This window comes from Entelurus aequoreus, linkage group LG07, assembly GCF_033978785.1.
Source record: "Entelurus aequoreus isolate RoL-2023_Sb linkage group LG07, RoL_Eaeq_v1.1, whole genome shotgun sequence".
In the NCBI taxonomy this organism is placed as follows: domain Eukaryota; kingdom Metazoa; phylum Chordata; class Actinopteri; order Syngnathiformes; family Syngnathidae; genus Entelurus; species Entelurus aequoreus.
The window spans coordinates 56,023,774-56,046,814 of NC_084737.1; the positions used below are offsets into that span (position 1 = coordinate 56,023,774).

General features: G+C 38.6%; 1 protein-coding gene across 4 annotated transcripts in view; it reads left to right on the top strand.

The window, feature by feature from the left end:
• The window catches only part of LOC133654059 (sodium-driven chloride bicarbonate exchanger-like), a 111,227-nt gene extending 89,598 nt beyond the window's left edge, over positions 1–21,629 (top strand). For 3 of the 4 annotated variants that reach the window (XM_062054021.1, XM_062054022.1, XM_062054024.1), the window contains 2 exons: positions 3,433–3,537; positions 18,706–21,629. In XM_062054021.1, the coding sequence (XP_061910005.1) occupies positions 3,433–3,537; positions 18,706–18,781 (181 nt within the window). In that variant the 3' untranslated portion in view covers positions 18,782–21,629. Of the gene's footprint in view, positions 1–3,432; positions 3,538–8,658; positions 8,698–18,705 lie in introns of all 4 variants that reach the window. The other variant, XM_062054023.1, reaches the window with a different exon arrangement.
• Positions 21,630–23,041: the final 1,412 nt, after the last annotated feature.

Below are 23,041 nucleotides of genomic sequence, written 5' to 3' on the forward strand. Positions count from 1 at the left end.
CTTTTTTCGCTCTGACCGTAACTTAGGTACAAGCTGGCTCATTGGAATCCACACTCTCTCCTTTTTCTATTGTGGATCACGGATTTGTATTTTAAACCACCTCGGATACTATATCCTACATCGACGAAGCTCTTTAGCATGAGCTAACGTGATAGCATCTGTCTCAAATGCAAATAGAAACAAAATAAATAAATCCCTGACTGGAAGGATAGACAGAAGATCAACAATACTACTATCAGGAGATACCGAACCAAACACTGGACATGTAAATACACGGTTAATGTGTATTCGACGCCTGTTGAAGCCTAGCAATGCTGTTGCTAACGACGCCCACTTAACAACGGGACCTCGTCAGAGCTATGATAAAAACATTAGCGCTCCACCTACGCCAGCCAGCCCTCCTCTGCTCACAACACCCGTGCTCACCTGCGTTCCAGTGATCGACGATGTGGTCGGCGGCCCCGAGACGTAGGAAGTCAAGGTGAGTTCGCCGCTAGCGCGTCTGCTATCCAACAAAGTCCTCCTTGTTGTGTTGCTACAGCCAGCCGCATACACCGATCCCACCTACAACGTTCTTCTTCATTGTTCATTAAACAAATTGCAAAAGATTCACCAACACAGATGTCCAGAATACTGTGGAATTTTGTCGAAGAAAACAGAGCTCTGTGCATTGTGTCCAAAAGGGTCCAAACACTTCCGTGGACCTCGCGACGTCACGCGCATACGTCATCCTCCAAAGGCGTTTTGAACCGGAAGTTCCCCGGGAAATTTAAAATTGCACTTTATAAGTTAACCCGGCCGTATTGGCATGTGTTGCAATGTTAAAATTTCATCATTGATATATAAACTATCAGACTGCGTGGTCGGTAGTAGTGGGTTTCAGTAGGCCTTTAATATTCTGAACAAAAATATAAAGGCAACATTTTTGTTTTTGCTCACATTTTTTATGAGTTGAACTCTAAGATCTAAAACTTTTACTATATACACTACCGTTCAAAAGTTTGGGGTCACATTGAAATGTCCTTATTTTTGAAGGAAAAGCACCGTACTTTTCAATGAAGATAACTTTAAACTAGTCTTAACTTTAAAGAAATACACTCTATACATTGCTAATGTGGTAAATGACTATTCTAGCTGCAAATGTCTGGTTTTTGATGCAATATCTAGGTGTATAGATTCCCATTTCCAGCAACTATCACTCCAGTGTTCTAATGGTACAATGTGTTTGCTCATTGGCTCAGAAGGCTAATTGATGATTGGAAAACACTTGTGCAATCATGTTCACACATCTGAAAACAGTTTAGCTCGTTACAGAAGCTACAAAACTGACCTTTCTTTGAGCAGATTGAGTTTCTGGAGCATCACATTTGTGGGGTCAATTAAATGCTCAAAATGGCCAGAAAAAGAGAACTTTCATCTGAAACTCGACAGTCTATTCTTGTTCTTAGAAATTAAGGCTATTCTACAAAATTGTTTGGGTGACCCCAAACTTTTGTATGTTAGTGTACACAAAATACCTATTCCTCCCAAGTATTGTTCACAAATCTGTCTAAATCTGTGTTAGTGAGCATTTTTCTTTGCCTAAATAATCTATCTCACCTCACAGGTGTGTGTCATATCAAGATGCTGATTAAACAGCATGATTGTTGCACAGGTGTGATTTAGGCTGCCCACGATAAAAGGTCACTCTGAAATGTGAAGTTTCGCTTTATTGGGAGTTCAGGGGGTTCAGAAAAGCAGTCAATATCTAGTGTGATCACCATTTGCCTCACACAGGCACCACATCTCCTTCGCATAGAGTTGAACAGGTTGTTGATTGTGGCCTGTGGAATGTTGGTCCACTCCTCTTCAATGGCTGTGCGAAGTTGCTGGATATTGGCAAGAACTTGAATACGCTGTCATATGCGACGATCCACAGCATCCCAAACATGCTCAATGGATGACATGTCCGGTGAGTATGTTGGCCATGCAAGAACTGGGATGTTTTCAGCTTCTAGGAATTGTGTACAGATCCTTGCAACATGAGGTAATGGTCTCGGGTGAATGGCACAATAATGGGCCTTAGGATCTCGTCACAGTATCTCTGTGCATTCAATATGCCATCAATAAAATGCACCTGTGTTCGTTGTCCATAACATACGCCTGCCCATACCATAACCCCACACCTACTATGGACCACTCGATTCACAACGTTGACATCAGCAAACAGCTCTCCCACATGACGCCACACGCTGTCTGCCATCTGCCCCGAACAGTGAAAAACAGGATTCATCTGTGAAGAGAACACCTCTCCAACGTGCCAGATGCCAGCAAATGTGAGCATTTGCCCAATCAAGTCGGTTACGACAACAAACTGCAATAAGGTTGAGACCTCGATGAGGATGACAAGCCTGCAGATGAGCTTCCTTGAGACGGCTTCTCACAGTTTGTGCAGAACTTCTTTGGTTATGCAAACCAGTTGTTGCAGCAGCTGTCCGAGTGGCTGGTCCCAGAAAATCAGGGAGGTGAACCTGCTGAATGTGGATGTCCTGGGCTGGTTTAGTTAGACATGGTCTGCGGTTGTGAGGCCGGTTGTATGTTCTGCCAAATTTTCTGAAACGCGTTTGGAGACGGCTTATGGTAGAAAAATGAACATTCAATTCACGGGCAAAAGCTCTGGTGGACTGCACACTCCCTCAAACTTGTTAAATCTGTGGCATTGTGCCGTGTGATAAAACTGCACATTTTAGAGTGGCATTTTATTGTGGGCAGCCTAAGGCACAACTGTGCAATAATCATGCTGTTTAATCAGCATCTTGATATGCCACACATTTGAGGTGTGATGGATTATCTTGGCAAAAAGAAATGCTTGCTAACACAGATTTAGACAGATTTGTGAACAATATTTGAGAGGTATAGGTCTTTTGCATATATAATAAAAGTTTTACAACTTTGAGTTCAACTCATGAAATATGAGAGCAAAAACAGAAGCATTGCGTTTATACTTTTGTTCAGTGTAAGTATACTGAGGACACTGTGTAGTTAATTCCTGACAGTGGTGTGCTGACACATTTTGACAGTGTCATGCTGCCCCGAATCCAATATTGTCCATGTGCACTTAGCGGAAATTACAATTGCTCTTCACTTCTTTTTTCTCTCCACATCCTTTTATTGGTGAATTGCAATTGCAGTTGAGTTAGTCCTTCCCCTTCCGCTATGTAGCAAAAATGGCGACAATTGGGGGTGGTAAGTGTCACTGCACATTCATAATTTTGAGGGCAAAACCCTGGTAATTCTTATTTTAATTCCCTGTGTAACGCACTTAAGCTCTCAAAAGACTGAGTATAAGAATGAATATGCACCAGCTGAAACACAGCCATGGTTAACAACTGCTTCCATGCTGTGTTTGGTATTTTTTAAATGTATTTTATTTTTTGCTCAATAATTTTGAAGGAGCGACCCAGCTACAGTGAACATTACTGATGAGATGTCCAAAGGCTCTTTTGGGGACGTATGGAAGGGTGTCAGTCCTGTGGAAAAAGATCCTCCTGCTAAAAGGTAAATCTTTTTTCCAAGAAAAAAACCCAGACATGGTGTGTTTAGGTCCAAAGTGGTTTACAGTATGTCCATCTATACATGTCCATTCTGTCCCAGTTCTATTTTATGATGTAAAAAGTGTGCACTATTACACTGACTAATTAGTTCACCCCTACAAAGATATGAACAGTATAATCATTATTTTATGGTTGTGACGTAGTAGCTCCGTCAAGATCGGCAGATCACAGAGAAACACCCGGCGCTACACGCACAGGCACACACCCACACACACACACCCACACACACACACACACACACACACACACACACACACACACACACACACACACACACACACACACACACACACACACACACACACACACACACACACACACACACAACAAACCACATGTACACACTTTCAATTCTGTGACCGCGTAGCTTTCATTTAGCCCGGCAGAACATCAACAGAGCACACTTGATGCCTATGCCTATCCTCATTATCCATAATCTACATTTCTGGCCAAACATAAAAGTATTCACAACATACTTGGTCATTTTCACTGCTGTCGGAGTCAAACTGAGCTGACGTCATTGCGCGCATTTTTAAAGCATCATTGTGGGCCGCATTTCAGTGACCTCACCGTCAGGGGGATGGTCCTAGGATTTAAAAAAAGGCCTTTGCCTGGCATTGAGAGGAGTATTGGGTTGGAGATAGTGATGGTTGGAAGCTGAGAAGCATTGTTTTCCATGTTGTACTATTACAAAGAAGATAATAGACTTTTAAGTATTTACCCAGTAAATTAAGTTCTGGTACTGTTTATTTTTTTGTAATTATTCGGCTAAATTGTTTTGGAATTTTTTCTGACACTTTTCACCATTTTTGTATTTTTTCACTTATTTTTTGCCACTATTTAAGAGAAAAAAATAAACACTTTTAAGTTTTTTTCTTTTGACTTGCCTATTTTTCACCCTAATTGTGGGGATTGAACCCCACGACAAATGGTGTCAGAAGTGGGATGGCAAGTCGGAAAATAGGAATTACCTTCACATTTAAAAGCCGCACAGGGCTGTGCTTCCAAAAACAGCAAGAACAGGGTGAAGATTGTGAAAACCCCAAAATGGATATTGTCGGAGAAGTAGAGGCCTCAGCAGAGGAAGAGGACTAAACCACTGCCTAAGCACCAGAACAAGCTGGGCCTTCAACACCAGTGCCAAGCGGAGAGTTTCTGGCAATGATGAGAGACTTTATGGCTGGGAAGAAGAAGAGAGAGGAGTATTTGTTGGCTTAGCGCAGAAGCCTCAGATCCTCACTCTCACCTCAACAGGCACCCCAGTTTCAGACGCCTGCGCCACAGACTTTTGAACAGCTTGGCCCTGTTATGTCGTTTTCGCTGCACAATGAAGACTTGAATGGAGACATTACAATGTCAAACGTTCCTCTATATTAGGCAGGTGATGACCTTGAGAACTATTTATTACGGTTTGAGTGCATTGCTATAACCTGGAGATGGCCAGAGAATGAATGGGTCTGCAGACTAGTTCCACTCCTATCTGGGAAGGCGCTAGAAGCATACACGGCGATGGATGAAGACAAAGCTCACCGTTACCCAGACCTGAAGGCAGCATTGCTGGTAAGATTCAAGATCTCTACAGAGACTTACCATCAACAATTGTGGACCGCAACTGTGCCTTCTGGTGAGCGCTCCAGTGGGACTTATCATAGTCTGAATGGCCTTTATCAAAGTTGGATAAGGCCAGAGCAGCACACCAAAGAATAAATTGGTGAGACCATCATCTTGGAGCATCTGCTTCAAGTGCTCTCAGTGCATGTTCGTACCTGGGTGAAAGAACTGAGCCCACCGAAGGGCTTGGAGCGGCTAAACTGGCTATGCAGTACTTCAATGGGCTCCAAGGTGGACTAGCGGCTCATGTCCCCAACACATCATACTGTCCAGCATTCCGTCCAGCAATCCAGCCACCTCTATTCAGATGGACACAACAGCCAGTAAGTGCCAGGTCGCACCAATACTGCCCCAAATCAGCGGCCAGCCCATAAGGACATAATTTGTTACCATTGCCAGCAGCCAGGCCATACAGCCTCTGTGCGTCCCATACGAAGAGCCAAAGTTGCAACCGCTTGCTATGCACCCCAACCTGAGATCAGCAGAGATTAGGAAGGCCAATTGCAATGATATCAAATTGTGTATCAATGGACAAAAGGTTACTGCTTTGTTGGAAACTGGCAGTTTAATCTTACCTGTAAAGTACAATTTAGTACCCGTTAACAGTGTGGACTATAGCAGACAAGCAGACATTTTATGTGTTCCTGGGGACATGCATCCTTATCCCAAATGTGATTTAAATGTGACAATAGATGAACACTCATTGGCTGACTTTAGGGTGGTAGAAAATGTACCAGTGGATGCCATTTGGGGATGTGACATGTTCATTCTTGTAGAGTTATTTTATGAAAATAAACAACCGGGGAACACTTACGGTGGAAAGAATGCTAAGGCTAACACAAATACTACTGCAAAGGCAAGTCTGCATGTGCCCTGTCCTGTGGTTAAGAGGGCCCAAGCCAAAATTGGTGTCCGACATCTCCCAGACCTTGATGATAGTATATATAAGGGAGGAATACTCCCTTTAGAAGGATAGCGAGGGACATTGTGGGTCCGCTGGTGAAGAGTTGTCGGTGACACCAGTATATTCTTCTTGTGTGCAATTATGCCACCAGATTCCCTGAAGCCTTCCCACTTTGCTGTATCATTGCACCGGCTGTCCTTCATGCACTGGTGCAACTCTTTTGAAGAGCGGGACTCCCAGATGAAGTGCCGACTAATCAGGGCACTAACTTTACCTCCAAGCTATTGCAGCTGTTCGACAATCCGCCGGGAATTAAGTCTATCAATACCACACCCTATCATCGCCAAACAGATGGACTTGCTGAAAGACTCAACCAGAACCTGAATAGGATGTAACAGAAATTTGTGGCTGATACCGGAAAGGACTGGCACCGTTGGCTTCCATTTATACTCTTCGCCTACGGAAAGTTCCCCAAGCATCAACAGGATTTTCACCCTTTAAACTTCTGTATAACTGTGACGTCCAAGGCCCATTGGACCTACTCTGGAAGAGCTGGGAAGCCTCAACACCCGCGTCAAATGACCATGGAGTGATACAATACATGCTCCAACTGACAGACAGGTTAGCCAGGTATCAAGAGAAGGCTCAAGAGAACCTGCAGGAGGCCCAGAAAACGCAGAAGTTCTGGTATGACAAACAAGCACGTCAGCGTGACTTCCAGCCAGGGCAAAAGGTTCTTCTACTTATTCCTTCCTCCAGTGGTAAATTTCTTGCAAAGTGGCAAGGTCTTTATACAATCATCCGTCGTATGAGCCCGGTCACTTATGAGATACTCCAACCTGACAAGAAGAAACAAAAACAAACATACCATGTGAACCTGCTTCATTTATGGAAAAAAGTTTAAGCTCCAACTCATGTAGTGTCACTGGTGAAAGACATTCAGATGGAAGAAGAGGAAGATCCCAGTGTAGCGGTAGTCACCAAGACACCTGACCACGGAACTAGCAGCACAGCTTCGGCAGGTGTTGCAAGAAGTATCATCCCTCTTTGCTGCAAGCCCGGGTAAGACAACCGTAATTGAGCATGCAATCCAGCTAAAGGAGGCTCATCCACTCCGCCAGCGACAGTATCGTGTTCCACAGCAGCTGGTGGAGAAATTACGCAGAGAGGTCGAGGCCATGCTGGAAATAGGAGTCATTGAGCCATCAAATTCGGAGTGGTGGCACAGTGGTCATTATTGGCAAAAAGTATGGATCCCTCCGCATCTGCTTTGACATTCGCAAGTTCAAATACATCTCTGAATTTGATGCCTACCCAATTCCACAAATAGACAAACTTCTAGAAAGGATTGGATCAGCAGCTTACATCACTACACTTGTTATCGCAAAGGTTTTTGGCAGGTGCCCCTTTGAGCCAGCGAGTCAGCCATACACTGTGTTCCGGACCCCTGGTGGGTTATTTCAATTTCCTGTTATGCCTTTTGGACTGCACGGAGCACCAGCGACTTTCCAACAACTGATGGATAAAGTCCTCTAAAGTTACGAGGAGTATTGTGCAGCTTATCTAGATGATGTGGTGAGCTTCAGCAGAACCTGAAAAGAACACCTGCAACATATAAAGCAAGTTGTTGGAAATATCCAGGCAGTAGGACTGACTTTAAATGTCAAAACAAAGGTGAGATCCTTCTTGATATCGCGCAAGACTAAGACAGGCCAACGTTTTAATGTTTTATTTGTTCCACTTATCTGGGTCCGAGTTTCTGGGGTAGTAGTCTCAGTAGAAAAGCCCAGACTCCAGCCATCATGTCCTTTTCCACCGGGGGGACACTGAGGCATTCCCAGCCTAGCTGCGAGACATAATTCAGCGTGTCCTAGGTCCAACCTGGTGTCTGCTGCCAGCTTGGCTTGCCTCAACAAGAGAGGCATTAGAGATATACCGAAACAAAATGCTTGAGTCACCTCACCTTGGTTCTCTCAATGGGGAGGGCAATGGGAAGCTGTAAGCGGGGGACGCACAGCTACTTCCAGCCCAGCAGCTTGCTAGATATGCAGGCCTTTTGTTTTTTCCACTCTTAGTTGCGTGTTCTCCCAGTCCCTTGTTTGTGCGCTTTCTTTTGATTATATTGAATAATATTATTTTACTCCCGTCTCTGCTTTTTTGGTGTCACGCCGCTAAGCTGCGTTCCAGCTTCCTGACAAATGTATGTGTTGTATGGACACATAACCGCTCTGTTGGGTCAAATGCTTGCTGATTGGTTTGGGGACGAAGTACTTATTTCACTCAATGTATTTTTCTACCCTCTTGTATCTCTCCCTACTACAACGGAGTACTGTTCATATCTTTGTAATGGAGTAAACTTACAAAATAAGCATTGAATATCGTTAGTGTCGGAACAAAAGAGGTGCATTATCATCTATTTCGTAGGGAATAAACATCCCTTTTTAGAAATACATATGTGTGTATACATGGCCTGCTCTAAATGATGTCCACCATGTAGGCTAACATAGAAACTCCTGCATTGCCTCTCTCCATCTCATTCCACCCCTCAAGATCCCCTTCCTAACCTCTCAGAAGCTGAGAAGCAAAAAGGTGAGTCTTGCACTGTTGCGCTTGGTGAGGCTTGAAATGGCTGCATGTTAGATGCAGTGATCTAGGGGTGTAACGGTACGTCATTGTCACAGTTTGTTATGAACCACAATTCGCTTTATTTTGGGAACATAATCCAAAACAGAAAATGTTTTAATTTTTTTTAATGATTTAATAAAAACAACATCAATAACAGCAAACTTGCAGGTAATTCTACTTTTAAAAAGTGACACATTTGTTAGGAATATTTGTCTAATCTTTTCTGCCGATGCCAAACATTCTATTATGTCATCGACTCTTGATTTGAGCTTCTGGTACCGCCAGGTGCTGCCAATTACACACCTGTGAGTATGATCAAAGCTCCAGTAGTTAGTAACTATGTGCACATGGACACCTTTAATCGGATTAAAAGCCTAACCGGAATAAAAATGCTCCATGTAAACACAGCATTCAGAATATTCTGACCCAATCACACACGTTCGGGTTAAAATTTCATTCGGATCGAGACGGGTGTTTTATGACGAAAGTCATTCTGATTGTAGCGCATGAAAACACATCTTCCGAAATGCGCATGTCTTTGATGTCAGCTATACTTTGGTGGTGGAGCGGGGACTACATTAAAGGCCTACTGAAAATATTTTTATTTATTTAAACGGGGATAGTAGATCCATTCTATGTGTCATACTTGATCATTTCGCGATATTGCCATATTTTTGCTGAAAGGATATAGTAGAGAACACCGACGATAATGTTCGCAACTTTTGGTCGCTGATAAAAAAAGCCTTGCCTGTACCGGAAGTAGCGTGACGTCACAGGTTGAAAGGCTCCTCATATTTCCCCATTGTTTTCAATGCAGCGAGAGCAATTCGGAACGAGAAAGCGACGATTACCCCATTATTTTGAGCGAGGATGAAAGATTCGTGGATGAGGAACGTAAGAGTGAAGGACTAGAGTGCAGTGCAGGACGTATCTTTTTTTGCTCTGACCGTAACTTAGGTACAAGGGTCCATTGAATTCCACACTTTCTCCTTTTTCTATTGTGGATCACGGATTTGTATTTTAAACCACCTCGGATACTATATCCTCTTGAAAATGAGAGTCGAGAACGCGAAATGGACATTCACAATGACTTTTATCTCCACTACAATACATCGGCGAAACACTTTAGCTACGGAGCTAACGTGATAGCATCGGGCTTAACTGCATATAGAAACAAAAGAAATAAGCCCCTGACTGGAAGGATAGACAGAAAATCAACAATACTATTAAACCCTGGACCTGTAACAACACGGTTAATGCTTTCCAGCCTGGCGAAGCTTAACAATGCTGTTGCTAACGACGCCATTGAAGCTAACTTAGCTACGGGACCTCACGGAGCTATGCTAAAAACATTAGCTATCTACCTACGCCAGCCCTCATCTGCTCATCAACACCTGTGCTCACCTGCGTTCCAGCGATCGACGGTGCGACGAAGGATTTCACCCGATCACCGATGCGGTCGGCGGCTAGCGTCGGATAGCGCGTCTGCTATCCAAATCAAAGTCCTCCTGGTTGTGTTGCTGCAACCAGCTGCTAATACACCGATCCCACCTACAGCTTTCTTCTTTGCAGTCTTCATTGTTCATTAAACAAATTGCAAAAGATTCACCAACACAGATGTCCAGAATACTGTGGAATTTTGCGATGAAAACAGAGCTTTTTGTATTAGATACAATGTGTCCGAATACTTCCATTTCAACCATTGACGTCACGTGCAAACGTCATCATATCTAGACGTTTTCAACCGGAAGTTCCCCTGGGAATTTAAAATTGCACTTTATAAGTTAACCCGGCCGTATTGGCATGTGTTGCAATGTTAAGATTTCATCATTGATATATAAACTATCAGACTGCGTGGTCGGTAGTAGTGGGTTTCAGTATGCCTTTAAATAGTCTCGGAATGTAGCCATTGTTTTGCTGCCAAGTTTCATATAGTGTGGGATGTCAGAGACAGGTAAAGTGGGCGTCCCAAGAAGACGACACCCTGAGAAGACTCTTTCCTCACCTTGTCATCACTTGAGTATCATGGGCTGTCTTCTACACTTTGCAGTCAGGGATTTTAAGATGGCTGACGGCTCTCTGCCCTGACAATCTGGAACAGACTGTATGCGGCCAATCTCTGTTCTCATAGGTCTGTCAGGACCTCTGTCTTGACGGCCCTTCACCGTCAGACCTTTTTGCGCTAGTGTCAGTAGCACGTTCATTAGAAGCTGAACATGTGGAGGAACATTCATTTCAGCGATGAGTCCAGAATCTTTATGACAGTTAGATCGTAAACTCAAAGTATTGCAAACGCTATTTTGATTACTGCACTGCGAGAGGAACGTCTTTTGGTGGAGGTCATGTGATGGTGTGGGGACATAAAATGAGGTTTGTCAATATTGTAGACAATCTCATTACAGACAGATATCTAAATGAGATTTTACAACCAGAGGCAATACCATATATCCACAGTAGGGCTGTCTTCGACTAAAGATTTTAATAGTCAAATCTGATTTTAGATTTTGCCAATAGTTTATGATCAGTAGAACCTACAGCATTTTTTTAAGAGAAATAAAGAGATGATCATATGTAGTAGTGTATACTGACTGGTTACTAGGTGTCGGTAATATCACATACTGTATGTGCTCTAGCTTGTATACAGTGAATCTCTCTCCTAAAGCTAATTAAAGTTAATTAATACAGCTAATCTTTCATTAAAGTGAACAAAACAAAGATCTCATATGTGAGATTTTCCATCTCAAAAAAAGTCTAAACCATAGTTTGTCTGGTTCTTGCTCTGGCGCAGCACCAATGAGGACATTAGACTTGACTAAATAGAGGAAGTAAAAGTATAACCACCAGCGGAATGAGCATTACCTTTGCAAAAGAAGCGCAACACTTCCAGGGCGAGACGTTATGAAATTGGCTGGAAATTGTACATGGTGTGGGCCAACTACGGGATTTGGCCAGCAAAAGGCTTACGATGGCACGGCGAGCTTTGTGTATGACATCATAGCGCCTTGACAAGTCTCAATCAGACGTCTAATGTACAAACATACTCCCAGCACTATTAGTAAAATGTTATTGTGTGTAGACAAATACTTTTTATATAGTAAGAGACGTGGAAGGCTAAAACACGGCAGCCGGTTACAAGACGTCAGAAAGCAGTGATTGCTCTCTTGTGACTGCTGAAATTGTAAATAGATATGAATTACAGTAGTACCGCAACATAGAAGCACATTGCATATCACAACTTAGCACTAACTCGGAATACTGGTATCTTAAAGTAACCCCGCCCATTGAAATGATTTGAAAACAATTTAAATTGGGATTGGCCATCTTAAAACAGCTCAATTTTAACATGTAACATGAGTTTTAAAAAGAAAAAAACTATCTCTTACATAAGAAATATTGTTTGAAAAATTATACAATAGTAATACAAACTGCTACAGGACGGTGGTTTTATGAATGTAACAGGGTAGGTAGATAATGGAAAATGCCCACGGCCAGCACTCCTGTGAACTCATCACCTGCGTTTGGTAATACAGTAATAATTATGTAAAGAGTTAACCTTTTCCAGCAGACTGATGAGCACTTCAAAATTGTCAGTTTTTTCTGTGTGGCGCTTTCCCGTCGCATTAGATCCAATATGTGCAACAAGCCAAGTTACCAAAAGGGCAAGGCTGGGATGGCAGCCAGTAGTGGTTATGGATGAGGTTATGGTGTTAGTTTATTCCGAACATGCATACAATCACAATATCATAAGTCACATATTTACAGTTTCTCATTACAACATGTCTGAAAAGGAGTAAGAGGAAGTAGAGTTTATTTAATCCTACCCCTTTCCCTCTCATAGCAATTTCTAACAGTTTTTACTGCTCATTCTTAGGGCTGGGCGATATGGCCTTTAATTAATATCTCGATATTTTTGGGCCATGTCACGATACACGATATATATCTCGATATTTTGCCTTAGCCTTGAATGAACACTTGATGCATATAATCACAGCAGTATGATGATTCTATGTGTCTACATTAAAACATTCTTGTTCACAGCCCTTTGAGACACTTGTGATTTAGGGTTATATAAATAAACATTGATTGATTGATTGATTGATTAACATATGTTCATTTTAAACTTTCATGCAGAGAGGTAAATCACAACTACATCAATTGACCAACACTGTATTTATTAAGCAGTTATTAAACAGTGGCACAAACATTCATGTCATTTCAAAACAGAAAGTGCAAGATTATCAGACATTTTAAAACAAGCTATTAGTGCACTTTTGTGCATGATGTCACTAAGATGACATATCAAAACAACACTAAATTAAAGTGCACTTTTTGTACAGAACGCCACTACAATAGTTTAAAACAAATAAAGTGCACTTTTGTGCATGATGTCACACAAGATATTTCAATAACTGTCAAATAAAAATGAGCTGTATAATAGGAAATCAAATAGTGTATGTCCTTCGTATGTGGTAGGTTCCTGCGGACGTTATCTCCTTATGTCGTGGACTATTTTTTTCATACGGTGTTGATCTGGATATGGAAGACTCCAGGCTCAATTGGGTCAGTGCATTTTGTTGGTGTGGCACCGGCCGAGATGTTGACATGCGGAGTTTCAATCACTTCTTAGTCTCTAGCGGGTGACTTTTCAAATGATGATACAAATGAGTAGTGCTGCTACTTTTTGTAGCAACGCTTTTGCCGCATACTTGACATATTACGGTTGTCTGTTCAACATCTTCCCATTTGAAGCCAACCCACCGCCAGACGATGGACCCCCTGCTGTTTTTCTTGGGAATTATTTATTCTTCCTTCATTTGTTACCAGATTGGCCCTTAACTCTCTCGTATTACCACTCGCATCGCTCCGCTAGCACCACAGCCAACGTTACCCATGCCGCTACCTCTCTGCTCGGCGAGAGCGTATGACGTCGCACGTGCGACAGTATGTGACATATGTAACAAGGTGCGCTTGTTTTATGTCTCTGTGAGAAGGAGAGACAAGAAAGGGTAAGAAAAGCCTGTAGTGTAATACCCGCAGCTAAAAGCAACTGCGTGAGAACGTATACTCGAATACTCACGATATAGTCATTTTCCACATCGCACAGAGACAAACCCGCCATATATCGAGTACCGTATTTTTCGGACTATAAGTCGCAGTTTTTTTCATAGTTTGGCCGGGGGTGCGACTTATACTCAGGAGCGACTTATGTGTGAAATTATTAACACATTACCGTAAAATATCAAATAATATTATTTAGCTCATTCACGTAAGAGACTAGACGTATAAGATTTCATAGGATTTAGCGATTAGGAGTGACAGATTGTTTGGTAAACGTATAGCATGTTCTATATGTTATAGTTATTTGAATGACTCTTACCATAATATGTTACGTTAACATACCAGGCATGTTCTCAGTTGATTATTTATGCCTCATATGAGGGAACTCTCCTGAAGGAATCAATAAAGTACTATCTATCTATCTATATCGTACACTTATTCAGCCTGTTGTTCACTATTCTTTATTTATTTTAAATTGCCTTTCAAATGTCTATTCTTGGTGTTGGGTTTTATCAAATAAATTTCCCAAAAAAATGCGACTTATATATGTTTTTTTCCTTCTTTATTATGCATTTTCGGCCGGTGCGACTTATACTCCGGAGCGACTTATAATCCGAAAAATATGGTACATTCGATATATCGCCCAGCCCTACTCATTCTTTACCACAACAGTAAATAAAAAACATAAATAAATAAATATATTACTAAATAGACAAATGAGTAAGTAAATAATTATCAAATACTCAAATAAAAATAAAGTTCTCATAAATAAATAGTTAAATAATTTATTCTTTACAAAATAATGTTGAAAAAGCAGATATAACTAATTAGGCTATCTCCCGCAGTCAGTGTTGTGGTAGTGTTGGGCTCTGTACCGCGGATGTCGTTGTGGCTTGTGCAGCCCTTTGAGACACTTGTGATTTAGGGCTATATAAATAAACATTGATTGATTGATTGATAGATGAGAGTTCACGCTTGGTAGGTGATAGGCTAGGAAAATCACCAGGACATGTCCGGTGCTCACGACGAGCCAAAGACTAACATAAACCGCTGCACACCCGGGGCCTCGACATGCATGCATATTAAGGCGAGCCGCGGGAACAAAACGAACAAACAAAAAACATAAACAACAATAAAACTTATAATTGACGGATAGATCTGAAGTTGATCTTGAGATTATTGTGTTAAAAGTAAAGAGTAAAAAAAATGTATAATTTATTTTTTTAGCACTTTAATGAGTAGGACCCTTTTGGATCCCCAATAATTTTAGTGTGATTTGTTTTTAAGTGTCATTGCTCAAAAAATAATATTGAATTAAAATCAATAGTCTTATGAGTTATTGACCTTTTTAAGGCTCAAATTATTGTATAATCTCAAATATTCCACTTAAAAAAAATTATTGGGTGAAAATATTGCATATTTTGTGTTTTTTCCATAAAAAAACAGGGTTTTCTTTGACAAAAAGAGCATAAAACTTATATCTTTAAAAACATTATATTGACAAATAGACCTAATGTTGATCTAGAGATTTAAAACTTGAATAATAATAAAAATAATAATACTGAATAATGACACATTTTAAATATTTTTTTGACCAAAACCCTTTGGGGTCCCCAGGATCAAGCCTGAGTGGAGGCCTGAATGTATATTTGTTATACATATATTGTATTGGTTTTTAAAATAAAAAATATCAAAATGGCCCCCGCTTGCTTTGATTTGTCAGTATGCGGCCCTTAGTGGAAAAAGTGTGGACACCCCAGTCTTACACTAAAATTATTTGTCTGCACAAAAGAGTCTTTTATTAATATAATCAAGAAGACATGACGAACGCAATTGATCTGTCCTCCCAACACACCTGCTGTACGCATTGGGCCTCAGCAGGTACTGAACTCGCAGTGTATTTAAGATAAGAAGATTCAAAAAACTTTTTTTGGATCTGTTAATGTGTACAGTGTGGGAACCAAACTTAATGCTCAATACTGAAAAGTGTGATTCCAAATAAATGGACCTTTCCACCCCTAAGTGATGCCAAGCTGCAACGGTGTGAATGTCTTTGGTTTGAAAAGCTACACAGCCTGGGCTTGCATGCACTTCTCTTGCCCATGCACATTTACCCTTGCATGTTATGACGAGTTCTTTATTGCCTCGCATGAGTGCATTTCAGTGTTTGCATGCCTTGTAATGTGCTTTGACTAACATTCAGTTACACTATTGTACAATTGTTTGACTCTTATACACTTACAATGTGTCTCATTTGGCAAACAGCCATACTTGCATTAGTCTTTTGAGTGCACAAGTGTGTACACTAAGAAATATGGCAAAATGCCACACACTGTCTGTCAGTCACCCAGATGTCGAACTCTGAACACTCAAAATTGGGGTGGGGCTAACTCAAGTGGTTGCAAAATCACCTTTGAAAGTAGAGAAGAAAGATAATGTGATGGTCTTTCCCGGTAGTGTGCAATGACAGCACTACTGTCTATATTCAGGAACTGAGTATACATTGTACATAGTATACTGATGAAGGTGTACTGGTATGTATTCCATTTGAGGCACAACCAGCGTCAAAAACAGAATGCAATGTGGCAATGATGTCATCATGCTGATGAAGATCATCACACAATCAGAGCATTCAATCAGATTTCTTTTATAATTGCATGATGTATTGGCACTTTAAATGATATGCTGTGCTGTATTAACTTTTACATCCACATATATATATATATATATATATATATATATATATATATATATATATATATATATATATATATATATATATATATATATATATATATATATATATATATATATATATATATATATATATATATATTTATGTATAGGGATGATACTCGAAACCGGTTTTCCCGGTTGTTCGATAAGAAAAGAACCGAGTCCTCGGACTCGAATCCCTTTTTGAGAACCGGTACCCGTTATCGAGACCACTATAGTAAAGAAAAAGAGTTGGTTCTTTATTCGAATCCCTCGGAACGAATCCCATCCCGACCAGAAATGCCCCTTGAGACATCACAAGAATTTACGTCACGTAGCTCAGCCATTAGGCGCAGATAGGGAAAGCAGGAAAAATAATGGAATAATAAAGTTCAAAACAAAAGGTATAATCCAATGAATAACTTTACTGAGAGATTTAAACAGGGTACAAACACATGACGAACACTTTTACGACCAACCGGAAACAGCAACCAGGCTAGCAACGCACCTCCTTTACGGCAGCTGTCACAACGTTCTTAAAGCAACCGCAGCACATACATATATGACATCTCCCTTTTTTAACTTTTGTTTTTCTTTCCTTGTAAACAGAACTAAATCACACTGTATATGTGTTGTCTGTCTAATTATAAATAATGCAGACGAGGCGTGTTGACGTTTACTTTCACAGGTGACGACATCTAACAACACTTTCGGGGCTACCGCGCATGCTCGTCACTCCCGTTGCATGCTGGGTAGTGTAGTTGTTATATTCTCATAACATCACATATTTCCCCCTAAAAAGAAAGATTTTAACTCAATAAAGTGTATTTCTTTTTTTAGCTTTAACTTTTCATTTTTTACCATTGTAACCACATTTGCAAACAACTTTTCTCTTCATAGAATTTTCTTTCAATAAAGAAATAAAGTGTAAAAATGTCAAAGCATCATAACAAACAGTTATGTCAAATAGCAGCAGAAGTGCACTTTTTGGAGAGCTGTATTATTTTCAGTTTTCTGCCCAAGGGACTGATTTTATTTAACACTATATTATTATTTATACACCTATAGTGATCACAGAGACAGCTTGTTTTTGTGTTACTGTATATATTTGTTTTTCTGAAAAATCCCACTTAATATACTTTGGGTAACAACAGTCAATATTTATTTTTTTTATTTTATTTTTTTAGCGGGGTAACAGTCAATATTTATTTATTTATTAGATTTTTTTTTTATATAATAAAAGTGAGCTTTTGTTAAACCAAATATTGTGTGTTTTTTTCCATATACAACAACCTATCTGGACTCGATAAGAGAATCGATAAGGAATCGGTTCGATAAGAGGATTCGATAATAGGCTCGAACTCGATAATTTCTTATCAAACATCATCCCTATTTATGTATATATATATATTTATGTATATATAGGTGTATACGGTACAGGCCAAAAGTTTGGACACACCTTCTCATTCAATGGGTTTTCTTTATTTTCATGACTGTTTACATTGTAGATTGTCACTGAAGGCATCAAAACTATGAATTAACACATGTGGAGTTATGTACTTAACAAAAAAAGGTGAAATAACTGAAAACATGTTTTATATTGTAGTTTCTTCAAAATAGCCACCGTTTGCTCTGATTACTGTTCAAGAGGTAGTCACCTGGAAGGGTTTTCACTTCACAGGTGTCATAGTTTTGATGCCTTCAGTGACAATCTACAATGTAAATAGTCATGAAAATAAAGAAAACACATTGAAATGAGAAGGTGTGTCCAAACGTTTGGACTGTACTGTACTATATATATATATATATATATATATATATATATATATATATATATATATATATATATATATATATATATATATATATATATATATATATATATATATATATATATATAAGTATGTATGTATGTATGTATGTATATATGTATGTGTATATATATATATATATATATATATATATATATATATATATATATATATATATATATATATATATATATATATATATATATATATATATATATATATATATATATATATGTGTGTGTGTATATATATATATATATATATATATATATATATATATATATATATATATATATATATATATATATATATATATATATATATATATATATATATATATTTATTTATTTATTTGTTATTTTTATTAATTTATTTATTTTCTGCCCAGGTTTTCCAAAAGTGGCGAGAAGCGTCACAAACGTCGGAGGCGCGACAAGAGCTTGGACAGAGAGACAAGTTTGTGAAGACATACACTGGCAGTGCCGCCATTTTGTCATTTCTGTGTTAATGATAGTTTTTAAAATACTGTGCCACACTCAACCACCTTTGTACTGTGATACACTGTTTTTGTCTTTGTGTGCAAGTTGTGTACTAAAAAGGTGAAATTAGAAATGTCATTGTCATAAAGAGTCAATGCACATTTGTGCAAAACCAGCAGCAAATGTAATGTTTTCAACAGGCCAAAATTATTGACAAATTTTGAATAACATTAATTGTATTTTACAGATTTGTATGCTTTGCAAAATCTGCATCGTATTGAAAAAAAAAAAAAAAAAGCTTATGTGTGTTGCACGTCCCTGAAGTGTGAATATATAATCTTCAAAGGTTTGACAACAGAAAAGTTTACATTTTAAAGAGGAACTGCACTTTTTTTTGGAATTTTGCCTATCGTTCACAATCATTATGAAAGACATGACGAAGGATGGATTTTTTAAATACGTTCTATCTTGTAAGTAAATGTAAATAAAAGTCCGCTTGATAAATAACCATTGAAAAACTGCCAACAATACCCCATTTACATATCATGACTTGAATATTAACCAAGTATTAGTGATATTGCCACAGCCCCCTGTTTATTTGTGAGGATTATGGTCATTCTTCATCTAAATGGGAACATATGAACATTCTAGCAGTCAGTAAATCAATGTTTATTTATATAGCCCTAAATCACAAAAGTCTCAAAGTCGGCATCCTATTGACAGCAGACCTTCCATTTTTCCATCCATTTTCTACCGCTTATTCCCTTCGGGGTCGCGGGGGTCGCTGGAGCCTATCCCAGCTACAATTGGGCGGAAGGCGGGGTACACCCTGGACAAGTTGCCACCTCATCGCAGGGCCAACACAGATAGGCAGACAACATTCACACTCACATTCACACACTAGGGCCAATTTAGTGTTGCCAATCAACCTATCCCCAGGTGCATGTCTTTGGAGGTGGGAGGAAGCCGGAGTAGTCACGGGGAGAACCCACGCAGTCACGGGGAGGACATGCAAACTCCACACAGAAAGATCCCGAGCCCGGGATTGAACTCACGACTACTCAGGACCTTCGTATTGTGAGGCAGACGCACTAACCCCTGTTCCACCGTGCTGCCCAGACCTTGCACAGTAAATTATGTTTTTTTATGTTTGTTGGCTCTTGTAACGTCTGCAGTAAATAATAGTGATGAAGAAAAAAAAGCAAACGTTGTGATGCGTTTTTAAAAATTAATTTGCCGCGTTTGCTTAAAATGATCAAAATACGGAAATATTAAATGTTATTATAAATATGCCCGTTATTACATTGCATACATATTTACATCATGTATATAAAACCTTAATGGAGGTGTCTGGATGTTTTTTTAAGGGCTTTGTAGGCAGAATTGCGCTGCTCCATTGAAAGCGAATCTATGATCGAATTTGTTTTAATATTCAGACTGCAAAAAAAAAAGAAAAAAATACATCAACATGATGATTGTAAATGATTGTAAACGATAGGCAAAATTCCAAAAAAGCTCAATTCAGCTTTAGTTTTTCAATACAGATCAAATGTCATCATTTATTATGACATTGCAATTAAATAATTTAAAAATGTATTGGAATAAAAATGTATAATATTAATTACAAAATTACAAATGAATTACAAATATAGAAAATAATGCATTACAAATAAGATTTAAATGTGTATTATATTTCATATATATATATTAAATATATGCCTTTTGCATCAAGACTTTAGGGACACATTTGGGAATTTGTGTGATGTCTAAAGGTTATAAAGCAAATCTTTGAGTTTTTATGTATTATGTATAATTGATTGTTTGTGATGGTAACAGCAATTTATTTATTATTTTTCATGACATTCCATTTAAAAATATCTACCTTTTTTTTTTTAAAGATACCATGTTAGCGTAGCTCTTTTTGGGAATTGCTCTTACTTGGTCTTTGTTTTGTATTGCAAAGGCGGATCTTTAGAGTTGCTTGTACAGGAAACATTAGCACTTGTGTCATCTTGTCACCCATGGACCTATGCTCTCCTCCATGCTGTTGGCATTCAAACTTTGTATTCTATAAAGACACTTCTAGAGATGCAATAATGAAAAAATCAGCAAAGGGCAACCTGTAATATGTGTTAACTGTCTTAACAATGTATTATACATGCTATATTTTATTAAGTGTTACTAATATATTACTAAACTGATGTCAAAGACAGTTTTTTCATGTAGATGTTTCTTTCCTTTCATCTCATTAATGCTTCTTTGTTCCTCAGACAAATCAATAATATTAAAATAATACATTTTTAACACATTTGGGTTTGTTTTTGCCTTAAACTTTGGTAAAAGGTAGCCATGCACTTTCTGTTCATAAATCGGACTGGTGATTTTGCCATAATTTACTTTCCAATTGTTGTTCACTTGTGTTTTCCGAAGAATGACAAAGAAGCAAGAGTGTTTGAAAATGTTCAATAAAATTAATTCACGTTTTGTTCATGTCTCTTTTGCTCGAGAACAATGACTTGGTCCCACCTCTGCTTTACAAAGCAACAAAGCAACAGGTAGTGTAACGCAGGGGTGTCCAAAGTGCGGCCCGGGGGCCATTTGCGGCCCGCAGCTAATTGTTTACTGGCCCGCCACACATTCTGCAAAAATTGCAAAATTGATAATATTGCAAAAATTAAAAAAAACATTTAAAAAAGTGGAATGAGGTGAAATCTAACAAGAAAAAGTTGCAATGTTGACACAAAGCTGTGCCATGCAGGCTGTTTTTTTTCTTTTGTCTTTGTTTATTTTTCTTTTTTTTGCCATTGCTAAAAAAAAAAAAAAAGACTAAAAATCTATGTTATAATGAATTATTACTTAAAAAATATCACTTTAAAATGTTTTATGTGGAAAAATATTGCATATATTGTGTGGTTGCCATAACAAAAACATCAATGTTTTATTTGACAAAAGAGCATAATACAAACGAAATAATAGTTCAAATGTAAAATCGACAGATATATCTGAAGTTGATCTCGTAATTTAAGTGTTAAAAGTAAAAAAAAACTAATAAAAATGTATCACTTTATGAGTGGGGGACCTTTTGGATCCCAAATATATTTAGTAGGATTTTATTTAACATTTCACTGTGATTACTCAAAAATATTAAAGAATTAAAATCAATGGTGTCTTGCATTATTGATCTTTTAGGGCTCTAATTACTAAATACTGCATATTTCAGTTTTACTATAAAAAACAAAGTTGTCTTTGACAGAAAAGGCATAAAACCTTTTTTTTTTTTTTACTTTATATCAACCTGAAGTTGATATAGAGATTTACTGTAAGCGTTAAATAAAAAATAATAATAATTTGACTTATTTTTTACATTTTAATGACTGAGACCCTTTATGGTCCCCGGGAGCCCTAAATGTTAAAAAAAAAAATCCATATATTTTGTTAAGATTTGAAAATGAGAAATATCAAAATGGCCCCCGCATGCTTAAATTTTTCCGTGTACGGCCCTCAGTGGAAAAAGTTTGGACACCCCTGGTGTAACGCAAGTATGAGGAAACCATGGCCCGTTAAGCTTTTAGTTCTGATCAACCCAACTTTCCCAAATTATTATTTTTCTTCAATTCCAAAGCTGTTGCTGTACACAGGATTTGAAACGCTTGTTGTTTACAAAGTAGAGTGTGATTAAGCATGGAGAGGCAAGTTTAGAATGACAAAAGTTCTACAGAGAACTTGTATTTTATCTGACTTTTGCGTGTTTTTTACTGTTGCTTTTTGTGGTTTTACATTTTTGTTTTTAATTGGCATCATTTGGAGCACTTAGTGTATTACATAAAGTTAATTCAAGGAGGGATGAAATCTTCTGAATGATGAATTCTACTAAGTAGTAAATACTCCTCCATCAAGTTTTATTGTTCATAGTTGAAATTGTTAATCCCAAATTCTTAACACATGTCTGTTCTGTCTGTCCTATTCAGTAAAAACATGTATTATGTTGTTTGGGGTGTTTGGTCATGATACGCTGGTCAAATGCAGGGCTGGAACACATAACAACTGACACATGTTCAAAATAGGTAGTAGTCCCGTAAAAAGGTGAAATATAAGTACTCAGAAAAGTACTGTATTTTCCGGACCATACTGATTATAAGGCGCACTGCAGATGAATGGTCTATTTTCGATAGTTTTCATAGATAAGGCGCATCGGATTATAGGGCGCATTAAAGGGTTCATATTATTATTATAGTTTTTTCTAAA